We start from the raw sequence: 13,348 nt of genomic DNA, 5'->3' as shown, positions 1-13,348 counted from the left end.
TTAAGGAGTCATTAACTAATGCTTTTGTATACATTCATACATACATACATATGACTATCTACTATCATAATCATTGTTACGCTTGAGACTCCGCGTATGACAAATGAGACGCCCTGAAGTTTAATTAACACTGTCTCTCTGACCCCTATTTGCCTTCTCATCTAAACTTGCTTAATTTAATCAAAAGTGAGTCACCAGCCACACTGTTCTTATTAGCAATATATTATTTGAATATAAACAGTTCAATAAACTCCTGTAGATTTTATAATTGGCATTTTTATTTGGGTCATCCAAGCATAAAAAGCATTAGGACAAACGTTAGTACTTGTTATTGGAAAGAAAATTTTCTAGTACAGTTTTAACTATAAAAAACACGAGTGCTTGAATGTGGAACGAAAGTCTCTTGTTATCCTGAAAAATTATACATAATTTTCTCAAAGCAATGAGCTTACCTGTTGGTAGAATGGCATTGTTCTCACGACGCCAAGTAATTGATGGCGTCGGATACCCGCTGGCATAGCATTCCATCTGCACTTCACTGCCTTCGCTCGCCACTATCGATTGTGTTGAATTGTCGGAGATGACGGGTGGACGACGAACGGAAAGCTTCACATTGGCACTGACTTTATGTACGACGGAAATTACCACTTGACAGGTGTATGTGCCTGCATCAGTCTCCTGGATGTCCTTGATTTGCAGTTTATATGTGGAGGAATTGGGATCATAACGTAGAGAAAATCGTGAATCTTTAATCACCAACGTTGAGGCGGTCGACAAGAAGACGGGATCGGCATCCGTCTTTGACCACAGTACTTGATAGTCACTCGCGTACTGTACCGAGCAATCGAATTCGACCGTGCCACCGATATCCTTAATTTGTTCTTGTGTGATGTACGAAATTGTTGGAGTACGCTGCGCTTGCGCACTGCCTGCCAGTAGCGCCAATAAGCATACCACAATGGCGACTATGAAGGTGAACGATGAGGACATAGTGTTGGCCATGAAGTTGGCTGTCGATCGCTGTTTTCTTGACAACAGGCTCATTGCAATACAATTCTTTTTATTATAAGTTGTACACTGACGATTTTCACGTGATTTATTAAATTATTTCTGGGTAAATTTTACGCACCACACCCTAAAATAACCTTACGAGTGAGTGTATACTATATGTATATGTATAAATTGCAAAGTGGTTTACTATATGAATAAATAACTTTCGATGAATACTCTTTCGTTGGCTAGCTGATTGGCTTATTTGCTGCTTCTTTGCGCTCGTAGCTTTTTTAACTGTTGCCTCTGCTTCGCTTTAGTGAATTTCAGAGTCTGGCTTTGGCGATCACTTTGCATCCATTCGAATTACACACGAAGTACGAACACACTTAAAGCGTATAATGAATAATACTCAGTGCAATTGTCTTGCGAGACCTACACTTTGTTGTTGTATTTGGTTGCTTATGCTTATAGTCTCTCTTTATTCTCTGTATTCCATCTACTTCACATTCGGATGCTGACGATTTTCACCTTAACTTTTAACCACAGTTCTTTTAGACACAACAAAAGTAAGTACAACAACACTATAGAAATATATTTTCTTTAGCCGTTTGTTTATTGCTCACTTTGCTATTTGTGTTGGATATTTCGTTGCTTTTGTTACTATTTATGAAGTAAAGACGCGAGGAAAGCAACGCACAAAAGCACACACTCACACACGCTCGTTCGTTTAAGCCCAGTTTAAAACTCAGAACATAACACCGTTTGAAAACACCGTTCACTGCTCGCCAGGTACGTCCACAAGCTTTGACTGTTGCACAGCGAATGAGCGACATAAACGATATACAACACAGCCGTAGATACGAATTTGGCGCTCGTTCGCTGGCTGTAGTGGTGTGCGCTCGTTCTTTTGTTCGTTAACTTTTCAAAAATTACACCAATAAAGATGGCGCGGAGCGTAAGAGATTGCACTTGTATGGTTGGTGAGTTTCCCGTTCGCTGTGGAGTGCAGGTTCAAATGTGTTGGTTTCGTTTTGGTAGGTACGCGAGAAAAGTAATCGCGACTTGCTGCCAACAAATCGGATATTTAAGCCACAAAAGACGGCTACCCATTATTACGGTGGTCATAATAAAGTTTCATAATCAATATATATGTATGTACACTGTAATACTGCGAACCACCACAGAGTTGTAGCTGAATCTTGGCGTATACATTTTATGGGATATGCGTATATATTAAGATACAATTTGACTAAAAAGAGACCCTTCTCGGTCTTAATATCATAGCAAAACTCTGAATTCTGAATGCATCAAGAAAAATCATGCTATTTCTTAAAGTTTTTTTTTTCAAGTTTACGTATTCCTTTAAATTTTCGATTATAGTGATTTAATTAGGCTTCTTCGTCTTCTTGTTTTTGCTTGGTGTTAAACGAATAGGACTGACCATGGTGTTCATGTGAGATTTAATTTGGATACAGACCTGACAACGGAATGTTGTTATGCTTACAAAACAAATTTTCTATTAGTTTAGCTAGACTTCCGCTTCCGCCTAAGTTTTAAGAAACTTCCTTTGTCAATGCAACTTCAAGCATAAAAGAATATCAGCTGATTATTCCTTATCGTATTTTTGGACATTTTGAATTTCTTTATGGCTGCATCTTAGTGTTCCTACTTCTGTGTTCTTATGTTGCCGAAATTTTCACCTTTTATTATAAATACAGATTTGAAGAATTATTGGTTTATGGATCAACAGAAAGTTTACACTTCTAAGATATATATGTACATATATATTATTATATTAAAACAACAAATATATTTAATTTATTGCGGTCAATTACTAAACATGTTCTATTTTACATAATTAGTTAGGGCTGTTCAGCCGGTTGCTTAGCTCTGACAGATCGTTCAACAATTGCGAAACAGACGACTGCCGCTATCAGAAGCACGATGAGTATTCCCATTTGGATGTATAAACTGGCATATTTCGAATATAGATAAGCCAGTGCACACCCAAGACACTATAAGTACACAAAAAAATTTAAATCTTCTGCTTTTAAGAGCCCTTGGTAATTCATAAATTTACCTGAAAGAATTTGTAAATTCCGAATCCGGCGGTCGATTCGGCAACAAAAGCACCAGCCAGCATACTGTAAATATGAACGGTGTAAAACGCTGCTCCCAAACCATAGAGAAAACTGCAAGCTATTGCCAAATAAAAATTAGGCGGGTCAATGATGGATGCCGCTTGGTTTTCGCCAAAGGACGATTCATTGGGGATATTGAGATAGATGATTATGAATGTAAATAAATGGAATACGCCTGCTAAATACATAAATACATCACGACCCCAACGAATGGTCATATCGCCCAGAATAGCAAAGAACAGTGATCCCAAAAATCCTCCACAACCTTTCAATATGTAACCAGTAAAGGACAGTTCATCCGGTTGCATATTTAAATTTTGCGTAAACGACATGGCAGGGCCATAAACTCCGTTATAGAACGCTTGTACCAATCCTATTTGAAAACATCGTCAATTAACAGAATCAAAATAGGACAATGTCCATAGCATATAATCCCGTTACCCTTTACCTGTGTAAAAGAAGAGAACTACCAGCAGTAGCATATCTCTTTCGAGCAGAAGCATAATGTTATCCCGAATGGTTACAAATACAGCGGAACAACTGTTATGTGTTTCCTTGTCTATGGATTGGTTGCTTTGCGGCAATCTCAAGAAGAACAGCATTACCAGACCAATTATGCAAATAAATGTTAATACCGACATAATTATGTAACGGTCCATATCTTCGATTTCTTCAACATTGGCATACTTGAAATATAACAAGATGGCCGATATCATGTAGCTTGCTTGTTGAAACGTAAGGAATATTCCCGAATTCCTCGTAACGCTGCTATCGTCACTATTTCTTGCAATATAATTACCCTGTGTAATATATATAATTGCAGAACCAACTCCTAGGGTTATATTTAACGAATACAGCAGCCATTCGAAGGGATGGTAGAAATGCACGATAAATAGTCTGGGATATAATGGAAGAGGTTGGCAAAATTAATCGCAAAGTATTAAATTTATATAATCTGTTGCATTACAAATAGGTTATGGTTCCAATAACCAGTGACCATCGTGGACCGACTACTGCAACGAGGGGTGGTACGAACCAACAAGTAGCCGCAAAAACGAAATAATATATTCCCAAGCTGGTAAAAGCGCTGTTTTCGAAACTATGCTCTTTTTGATGCTCTGTGCGTAGAATTTTTTTCTGCAATTTTTAAAAACACATAGATAATTACTTTAACGACTTTTTGTAATACATTAAGTTTACCTGAAGACTGGCAGTTGTTTGAAATGCGAAGAAAATTGTAAAAAACGCCAAGCTCATAAACAAAATATTCATTAATTTTGAATCCATCTTGATTTTATACAATTATAAAGCTCCAAAGATATGTGTGTAAACAAAAAACAAAATTCCTTTGAACAACTCTAACAAACGCAAATAATTTTTTTGAGTACGACGAACAAATCAATTGTTGCTTAATGTTTAGCAATATTTATAAAACCATCAAATCGCATAATTAATTTGATGGCATTTTTACGACATTCGAAGATACGCTCAGAATTTGTATCTGATCCAGAACCGGCAACTTGGTATCAGGTGTGCATACATACATATGTATGTATGTGTGAAGCTAAAAAACAACAAAAACAATTAATTGATGAATACAAAAGTTAAATGTTTTTACCTTATGCTAACCCACTGTATAAGCTTTGTTACTACATATATTGGCGAGCGCAATAGCAACCCTATACGAAACGTCAGCTTTGGTAATAATAATTTCCTTTGTTTTGTTCCTATTCGCAATTTTCAATCTTTAAGATCTAAAAGATTATAGTCTTTTTATAACAGCAAAAAGTTTAACTAAATTATTTCGAAACACTTAATGTTTGTTTAAATTTAAAATCATGTCTGCTGTTGAACGTTTTGATGTAGAAAGAGTAGCAAAAATATTTCAGGATTGTTTGCATGAAAACGATGATGTGTTGTTGGATTCATATTTAGAGGCATATGAAGAAATCAATAAGTATGTACAGGTTAAATAAATATTAGTGGCCATAGTTAAATAATTTTTCTGTTTTAGATTTTTCCATTTAATGGGTTCTGTATTCGGATTTGTTAGTAGTGATGTGCGTAGTAAAATCGATATACTTTGTGAATACAGGCGAAAGGAATCAACTGGTGAACGTTTCCTGACAATTAAAACAATGATAACCTATGAAAAGGAAGAGGAACTTCTTAAGGATAACAGTTACGTTTCAGGGTCGAGGACACTACTGCGACTACATAGGGGCTTGGGTGAGTTTGTATTGCGAATCATAGCATTTCGTACACGTAAGCAAAATGTAAATGCAGGAGTAATAGAACTTATTTATATACATATGAATGTATTCTTATCGTATGCTTATACAAAAACAAAATGTTATTTATGACATTTTTTAGCGCATTTAGTGTAGTATGGCACATCATTTTTGCCTATTATTAACAGAGTACCTCTTATCTGATTTATCTAACAACTGAACTTGATTCTACCATGTATCAATTGTTCCTTTTGTAATTATTTTTCAGAATTCATATACGAATTTCTAAAACGGTTGTCTGAATTAAATGAATGTGATAAAACACATTCTTGCTGCAAGAGTGCATATAATGATACGTTAGCTAAACATCATCCTTGGGTGGTACGAAAAGGAGCTGTGGTTGCTATGTATGCGCTACCAACCCAGGGAGAATTGCTGAAACGTGTTTGTATAAATGTGTCACGCGCGATAGAGGTGCTCCCTGAAATGCTGCAACATACTAAATCGGTATACGATCGCATTGAACTGCTTTATACTGCTCATGATTTGCATGATTTACCCTAAAGTATCCATAATTATATAAGCTAAAGTAATAGATATTTTAAATATTTTGTGAAGTCAAAGGGGCATTCCAAATGGAAACTATGTAAACTGTGTAAGTCAAGGTTACCTTTTGAGACATTATGCATTTGAGTAAATCATTTGCTCAACACTATAAAAAAATGTATTCAATTAGTGCTTAAGCTTAATGTTTAATTAGCAAATTTATAAAAACAATGATAATTAGTGTGCATCCTATTTCTATAATTTTTCAAATTTAATGCAATTTTAATAAATTGATTTTAATAGCCTAATTTCGTTTAATAAGGTGTTTTCTTTTTAGACTTTTTATTTTTATATTTAAATTCACTTGAACTACTAGTTAACCCTTCATCTTCCTTCCGCGAACCCTCCGTGGTCCAAAGAGTAACAAAACCTGACTCTCCGCCTGTCACCAGTGTTCCGCTCTATAGGCAAAAAAATCACATCACAAAAGTGAAAATAACTAATATCATATTAATTTACCTTCTGGTCAAAAACGCTAGTTCTAACGATTTGTCTATTACCAATGAAATCAGCCACTGGTAGCAAATTGTTATTTAAACGAAGAATACGCAACACTTCACTAAAAAATAAAATTAGAAATATTTAAATACGTGTATAAATATTACATTTGCTATAACAAAAAAAGTTGTAATAATGTCTAACATTAATACTAACCCTTTGTTGTTTGTACCAGTTAGAAGCAATAAGTCGCCATTCCCGTTACTATGAGCACCAACAACAATGCAATTATCCTCGTTTTTCCTCTTGGCCGCTGCTGTTATTTGGCACCGATCGAATTTCGCTACTACATCGCCTTCCTCAGCGAAGTACACATGAAAATCATTTGTATCTGTGACACAAGATATTACATCTTGTTCATAAATATTTTTATGCCTAAAGTAAAAAAAAAAATATAGAGTATACAAATAGTTATCAAAAAAAAAAAAAAAATTTTGCATCAATTTCTCTTACATACCAATTCAGTTTTTGTATACTGCATTCCACATTAATGGTTGCTGTTAAAGCGTCGTCCTCAGTCTCCTCTTTAATGTCGAATACGTTGATTAGACCATCAGTAGATCCGGAGCATAAAATATCAGGATTTTTATCGTGGAAACGTAATGAAGTAATATCATCTTCATGACTTTCAAAATAACCACCGAGGTGTTCGCGCTGTCGAACATCATAGAATAATAGGAAACTGTCGCCTTGATACTGTTCTGTACCAGTGCAAATAATGCGTCCGTTTGAATTGCTGTCAAAACAATTTATGGCTTTACGAATATTCATGCTGCTGCCTCTACCGTTATAAGAAAAATTGTCTGTGTGCTCGACATTTTCCTCGAAGCGTGCTTGTTCTCTTTGCGTGCGTAGGTCGTACAAACGTATGATTCCACTGTTTTCGCCAACTAACAGGCAATTAGGAGTATCATCTAAAAAACGTACGCCGCATATGCCTACACGCTCATCTGGTGTCGATGTTGATACGCTGGCGACTGAAGAAATTTGGAAGGCACGTTCAACGTTAACGTCAAAGATGTGAACGACAGCGTTTGATAAGCCAGCTGCAACCCGGGTAAAGCAACTGTGTAATATATTTATATAAATCACAGAAAATTATTAGAATACTATACTACTGATAAATTATACCTATCAGCGGCTAAATGTAGTATATAGTCACTATTTAATGATACAGCCAATTCATTGCCGATTCTGCATTTGACTTGGAACAGGCTTTCCAGTTCTTCTGCGCCACACGTGTCCCCGTCGTCAATCAATTGCATGTCTTCGCCAGTTTCACCTTCGTAAGTACCAGGAACGGAATGGTAGTAACCGCCTATACGTTTCTCAAATTGATTAACTATATAATTAAATTTATTAACTATATAAATCTAAAAGTCTAAATTATATTGCATTAATACCTCGAGAATTTAATCTACTCTTCATTTGTTTTGATACTTAACCAACACAAAATGTAATAGAATAAACATTTTGTAAAGTGTGTGTTGGGAAAAAACTGTAGCATGAAAACAGCTGAAACTACCGGTGATGCCAGAGGATCTTTTTTTTTAATTAAATCGTTGCCATTGGAGTATTGCTATATGCTTTAGTTTTGCAATAATTGTCTAGTGTTTTTATGATAATTATTGGCAATAAACTGACATTTTGGTGTGTTAAAAGCACTGTTTTCATTTATATAACAACTTAACAGGGCATCTCGACAGATTTCTAATGTTTAGCAATTGATGTTTATATATCGAACATGCATCCCTGAAGACACTTCGGAAATGATTTCGCCAATCAAACAGATGCGCAATAAAAATATTGCCAACATCAATGGCAATAAATTGATTGGCAATAACTTTTGGCTGTGCAGTTGCAGCCTAAGTAAATTTACTTACTTTAGTCGAATGCAACGAAGATAGTGAATTTAATGTTTATTGGGGCATTTGGCTTATGAATCCTCGAGCGAAAATATTATCCCAAATAGATCCTAGCACATATTTGAAACTTAATGTTTTTCTTTACATATTTAATAAAGTATAATTATATAAAATGAATTCACAAGCATATTTGAAATTTCTTATTCAAAAAATTTTAGTGTACAATTTCAGATATTGTTCGTAGCGATCTATTTTTATGTATGTATTCTATTTCAATTTTTAACAAAAAATTAAACGCGAAGAGAAATTTTCTATATGCAATAAGTATGTCACTCGCATCTCAATCGTATTTACATGAAGTCATCGTAATCCTCTGCATAGTCGTTTCCATATTTCTGATAACCATCAATATCCTATGAAAATAAAAAATAACAAAATTAAAAATGGGGTTGAAAGTTTGTGATTGTTTTAGATACGAACATCAGCTTCTGTACGCAAAGATACTTTATTCTTTCCTTTGTTAGCAGGTTTTTTCGCATTTTGTTTTTCCATTTTTAGCTTCTCCGTATGCAAACTTTCTACATTCATTTTCACTTTTTTTATATCCGCTGCAGATACTGTAAAATGTAAAAATATATTAAAGAGCTATAAACTAACATTATTAAAGTGTAAACAACACTTACAGTTAACACATATGCTACGAACTAGGTCCTCAACAAATTGTGGGAAGTGTGGCGATTCTTTGTAATGTGACAATTTCCAACTGAGCGTCGCACCAAATTCTTTGAACTCCTCTTTCGTTTGAGGATTGAATGCATCCAATCCATTACCGATTTCCGTTACACCGAATGTTTCCAGCGCACTTTTGAGGTCTGATTCTTCTTGAATTTTTTTTAACCGTAATTTTTCAGCCACCTTTTCTTCAGGCGTCAAGTTAGCTAGCCGTTTTTCTTCCTCTTCTGCAGCTAGGCGCTATTGAAATGAAAAATACTTCATTAGTATGTTTTCTTTTTAAAAGAAATTTATATCTAAACGCCTTTATAACTAATATAACTTACTTCTTGTTCCGTTAATTTGGCTTTCAATGCTTTGTTTGGTTTAGTTTTTGTTGGCACTTCTGTTTTTGTCTCGGATTTTTCTTCATCCTTTTTTTCCTCCTCGTCTTCCCAACTGTCCTGTTGGCAATAAAAATAAAACATTTTGGTCATTAAAGTACTATACATTTAAAAGTTAAATTAGCAAGGCTTTAATAAAAATAACTTTGTAATATTTAAATAACATATTTATATATATTTTATTATGTTTATAATTATATACAAACATATTTAATACACATAAATACTTATTTAATATATGCAATGCACTATATAATTGGCATGCCATAGCTTAACCCAAGGTAAAGACGGCAATTGAATATATAAATTGACCACGTGTACACAAAGTATAGTCAACCTGAATTTAAACAATGGAATACTAGAAAATCTTAGGAAAGCAAATTGATATAATTCATACACAAAATGAGTATAGACAAATGTTAGAAACATTCGTGCTATCTGAAACCACCGAGTTTTATGATTACAAATATCAATTAGCAAGGTAACAAAACAACTTTACCTTTACATCCTCGTCGTCATCCTCTCCCTCCCATTTGTTAACATCATTTGTGATTTTAGGACGTATGACCACATCCTCATCAGCGGCTGACTCTGTTATACGTGGATATTATGAAAAATATAGATGCCTTTGTTAAAATTCTACCAAATATAGTTCACATATCTTTCTTGCATAATATATTTTACTTTCTCATGCTCGAGCCAACTCACATCGCCCTTGCATTATTAAGTAAAACTGCTGCTGTCAATTCACCTTCACTGCCTTCAGTGTTTGTGTCAGGCAATGACAAAACACATATGAATGTAGTGAAATGTACCAGCAATCCATTGATGAATCGACAACATTCCAGAACAGCTACTTACCCCAATCGGCCATTATAAATTTTCAATGCAGAAAAGCTGAATTTTAGATGATATTGATAGGGTTGAGAATTCAATAATTTTGTTCGTCCGTGTAGAAATCGTGAAATATATTAATATTTCCCTGTTTTGGACAGAGAATTGAATTGAAAGCAAAAAATGTGACAGACAAATCAAAACTGTAACAAACGTGTGCAAGATCTTTTGTCATTTCTATTCAATACTCTTTTTCCTTTTTGCATCTGTTTTTCAGGGTTGTATTTCTACGTACTTAAATACTAATTTTTTAATAAAACTGGAACGATGAATTTAGCTCAAACGAAACAAAAATAATTACTGCCAAAACATAATTTTAAATAAAAAATCATCGCTTTTGAAATTCCTTTACAGTTAATATTTATATTCTTTATATTTACTATTTTCAACATTTTTTTTAGAGTCAGCAACTCTTTTTGGAAACAGCTGGAGTGTCTTTCTACAAAAGAAATCAAAGAAGAATCATGCAAACCGTAAAATCGTAAATAGAAATAAAATAAACTTTTTAGAAACAAAATTTAAAGTATATAAAAAATAAGATAATTTAAGATTCAAAAATTAAATGTACATATAACTCTTCAACACCGAACGTTAATTCCATTTAATAGAAATATCCATTTTTATATATTGATTAGGTGAAATAAAGTGTAGTCATTGGACAAAGAAATCATTGGTTGCACAAAAATAGGTGAGTGGGATGGATTTATGACTTCATTCCAACAACAAAATATATATTTTTTCTATTTTAAGTGAAAAATGGCTAAGGTTATTTCGCAAGAAACCTTTGATGATGTGGTAAAAGAAAATATTGTGGACTTCTCCATGAGTCCAGATGAAGCAAAAGAAGAGACAATCAAGCAATTCGAAGCCCAGGTATATGCATATTTCATCAACTTCATTTTAATACCAACTGTCATGTGCAACTGTGCCATTCTAAACAAAAAATATTTTATTGTATTAAAAGTATGCAAATAAATTTTTACTCAATATTTTGGTATTAATAGGGAATTAATTTGGCGAACATCATTAAGGATTTAACAATAAATCCAGACACTGGCAAGCCGGTACTGAATGAAATAATTGATGAAATAAAAACTTATATAGGCCAAAAATCCACCGATACTAAGAAACTATTGGAAAACTTGTCTATCTTAGACAGTGAATGCCAAAAGGTATTTTAAAATAGTCAACAACAATCTTTTAATTAATTCGAATTTTGCCAGTCTATTTCCCATCGGGTACTCGCAGGAAAGAACAGTGCCCACGAAGCCCTTGTCACGCTTCTAGAACAGGAACTGGTGAACCAAAACTCTTCTGAAAATTTGAAACCTAATTTGTCCGTCTTAGAGGCCTGTTTAAAGTGCGCTAATAGTTTTACAAACAAACAACCAGATATATTCGATGCAGAAGCCCTGGCAGTAATTTTGAAACTTTTATCCATCGAAGATGAAAATATAATAATACTTACGCTGCAATGGTTGCAAAAAGCAAGTATAATGCATGAAATTAATCGACAAAACATTGTCAATGCTGGCGTAGTGAAGAAGTTGAAGCCATTTGTGTCCAAGCAGAGCAGCCTAAAACTTATTCGAGAAGTTCTAGCTGTTCTGCGCTATCTTGTGCTGGACGATGATATTCGCGTAGAGTTCGGATGTGCACACGAACATGCGCGTCGCATTGCGAGCGAATACATTGTGGATTTGACAAAGTTATTGGGTGAATACAATGATCCCAATATTTTGTCAGATTTGTTGTTGACAATCGGTGCCTTAGCGGTGCGTCAAGAATTTTGCACAACCATTGAGGATGCGGGCGGAATTAAATTCGTCTTTGATATCATGGTGAATATGAGCTTCATGTCTAACAACATTTATGATATTTTTAGCATATTTTCAGACCGCTAATCAAACATCTGTTCGTGTGAATCGCGAAGCTTTTAAGCTACTACGTGCATTAGGCGGCAACGACACCGTAAAGGCGCATATTGTGCAACAAGGTGCAGCTCCGATTATTAAGCAAGCGCTAGAAACACATGTGGTGACTACTACATTTCGTAAAGCTTTGAGAGAACAAATTCTTATAAATCATTTATCTCTACAGTCAAATGAAAATGTAGTATCTGGGGCATTGGCTTGTATTGCAACATTGACCTTGCGTGTTAAAGACAATAGTGCAGCCTTCTTTGCTACCGGAATTGCAGAAACCATTGTAGAGGCTGTCCGTATGCATCCTAAAAATAAGATAGTTCAAGTAAATTAAAACACTTTCATATATTAGTTCAAAATATTGTGAAAAGCTCTCTTTCGAACAGCGCAACGGTGCTTGGGCCATTCGCAATATGGTGTCTCGTTCACGCGATCAGTGCGAAAGCTGGATTTCTTTTGGCGTGGAAGATCTATTAAATACTGCGCTAAGTTCGCACCCATCAATACAACAGGATGTAAAGGCGGCACTTCGCGATTTGGGATGTAAAGTAGAACTTCGCGAAGAATTTACAGGAGTTGCTGAAAAGAAAATTATTGGCATGTGAAACGCTTTTTAAAAACGTACTTATGCTGACGATAAGACTGGTATTGCTCTTATTTTTATCTTCACAGCTTTAAAAGGAGCCTTGTGTAAATTGAGCCCAGTATTCCATTACTAATATACTATTTCACTTAAATCTTAATCGCAACATATACTCATTTCAATATTTTTTACACAACCATATCCATACTGACAAACAAAAAAAAAAAAATTAAACTACCACAAATGATAATAAGACAATGGAGAGTTTTACTTGAAACCTATTCAAACGTAGCTGGTTGGATAATTTTAATTTTTTTAATTCGTTTTTTTATAAAAAAAAACTTGAAAAAATAGGTAAAAAAAAGTGTAGGAATTATAATATATAGTATCTCATATGGATCATGGCAAGGAATGCAACAAATCGGTAGGGTTGCAAGCGCATTTTTAAATGGTCGCATCATGCCAAGTATCTCCGTAAGACAAAAAAAATGCAATCT

At 34.5% G+C, this 13,348-nt stretch overlaps 6 protein-coding genes across 11 annotated transcripts; 2 read left to right on the top strand and 4 right to left on the bottom strand.

The window, feature by feature from the left end:
* Positions 1-256: 256 nt before the first annotated feature.
* Positions 257-1,831, bottom strand: LOC125777421 (lachesin-like). Its single transcript, XM_049452196.1, has one exon. The coding sequence runs from the start codon at positions 1,042-1,044 to the stop codon at positions 319-321; it is 726 nt and encodes a 241-aa protein (XP_049308153.1). The 5' UTR covers positions 1,045-1,831; the 3' UTR covers positions 257-318.
* Positions 1,832-2,426: 595 nt separating this feature from the next.
* LOC105230562 (UNC93-like protein MFSD11) lies at positions 2,427-4,886 on the bottom strand. Its single transcript, XM_011211385.4, has 6 exons — positions 4,753-4,886; positions 4,335-4,698; positions 4,102-4,271; positions 3,583-4,031; positions 3,074-3,507; positions 2,427-3,008 (listed from the first exon to the last, which is right to left on the bottom strand). Exons 2-6 carry the CDS (start codon positions 4,419-4,421, stop codon positions 2,856-2,858), a joined length of 1,293 nt encoding a protein of 430 aa, XP_011209687.1. The 5' UTR covers positions 4,422-4,698; positions 4,753-4,886; the 3' UTR covers positions 2,427-2,855.
* Positions 4,830-6,219, top strand: LOC105230561 (ceramide-1-phosphate transfer protein). The gene is made up of 3 exons (XM_011211384.4): positions 4,830-5,091; positions 5,149-5,363; positions 5,634-6,219. Exons 1-3 carry the CDS (start codon positions 4,973-4,975, stop codon positions 5,927-5,929), a joined length of 630 nt encoding a protein of 209 aa, XP_011209686.1. The 5' UTR covers positions 4,830-4,972; the 3' UTR covers positions 5,930-6,219.
* On the bottom strand, positions 6,098-8,024 carry LOC105230560 (WD repeat-containing protein 89). Of its 2 annotated transcripts, none has more exons than XM_011211383.4 (6): positions 7,873-8,024; positions 7,601-7,811; positions 6,927-7,535; positions 6,626-6,844; positions 6,431-6,530; positions 6,098-6,372 (listed from the first exon to the last, which is right to left on the bottom strand). In XM_011211383.4, exons 1-6 carry the CDS (start codon positions 7,895-7,897, stop codon positions 6,226-6,228), a joined length of 1,311 nt encoding a protein of 436 aa, XP_011209685.2. In that variant the 5' UTR covers positions 7,898-8,024; the 3' UTR covers positions 6,098-6,225. The 2 variants fall into 2 exon arrangements, with proteins under 2 accessions (XP_011209685.2, XP_049308152.1); XM_049452195.1 differs by having other exon boundaries at positions 7,601-7,787; positions 7,873-7,952.
* Positions 8,025-8,466: 442 nt separating this feature from the next.
* LOC105230559 (eukaryotic translation initiation factor 3 subunit J) lies at positions 8,467-10,522 on the bottom strand. Its single transcript, XM_011211382.4, has 6 exons — positions 10,311-10,522; positions 9,949-10,040; positions 9,393-9,509; positions 9,018-9,306; positions 8,815-8,951; positions 8,467-8,747 (listed from the first exon to the last, which is right to left on the bottom strand). Exons 1-6 carry the CDS (start codon positions 10,321-10,323, stop codon positions 8,685-8,687), a joined length of 711 nt encoding a protein of 236 aa, XP_011209684.1. The 5' UTR covers positions 10,324-10,522; the 3' UTR covers positions 8,467-8,684.
* Positions 10,523-10,718: 196 nt separating this feature from the next.
* LOC105230558 (armadillo repeat-containing protein 6 homolog) lies at positions 10,719-13,109 on the top strand. 5 transcript variants are annotated; one of them, XM_011211377.4, is made up of 8 exons: positions 10,719-10,824; positions 10,979-11,031; positions 11,094-11,216; positions 11,348-11,515; positions 11,567-12,184; positions 12,240-12,380; positions 12,444-12,593; positions 12,655-13,109. In XM_011211377.4, exons 3-8 carry the CDS (start codon positions 11,100-11,102, stop codon positions 12,871-12,873), a joined length of 1,413 nt encoding a protein of 470 aa, XP_011209679.2. In that variant the 5' UTR covers positions 10,719-10,824; positions 10,979-11,031; positions 11,094-11,099; the 3' UTR covers positions 12,874-13,109. The 5 variants fall into 5 exon arrangements, with proteins under 5 accessions (XP_011209679.2, XP_011209681.2, XP_011209683.2 ...); XM_011211379.4 differs by having other exon boundaries at positions 10,743-10,816; XM_011211381.4 differs by having other exon boundaries at positions 10,769-10,866.
* The last annotated feature ends 239 nt before the right edge of the window (positions 13,110-13,348 follow it).

This window comes from Bactrocera dorsalis, chromosome 3 (genome assembly GCF_023373825.1).
Source record: "Bactrocera dorsalis isolate Fly_Bdor chromosome 3, ASM2337382v1, whole genome shotgun sequence".
In the NCBI taxonomy this organism is placed as follows: Eukaryota; Metazoa; Arthropoda; class Insecta; order Diptera; family Tephritidae; genus Bactrocera; species Bactrocera dorsalis.
This window is presented reverse-complemented; position numbering and strand designations above follow the sequence as displayed.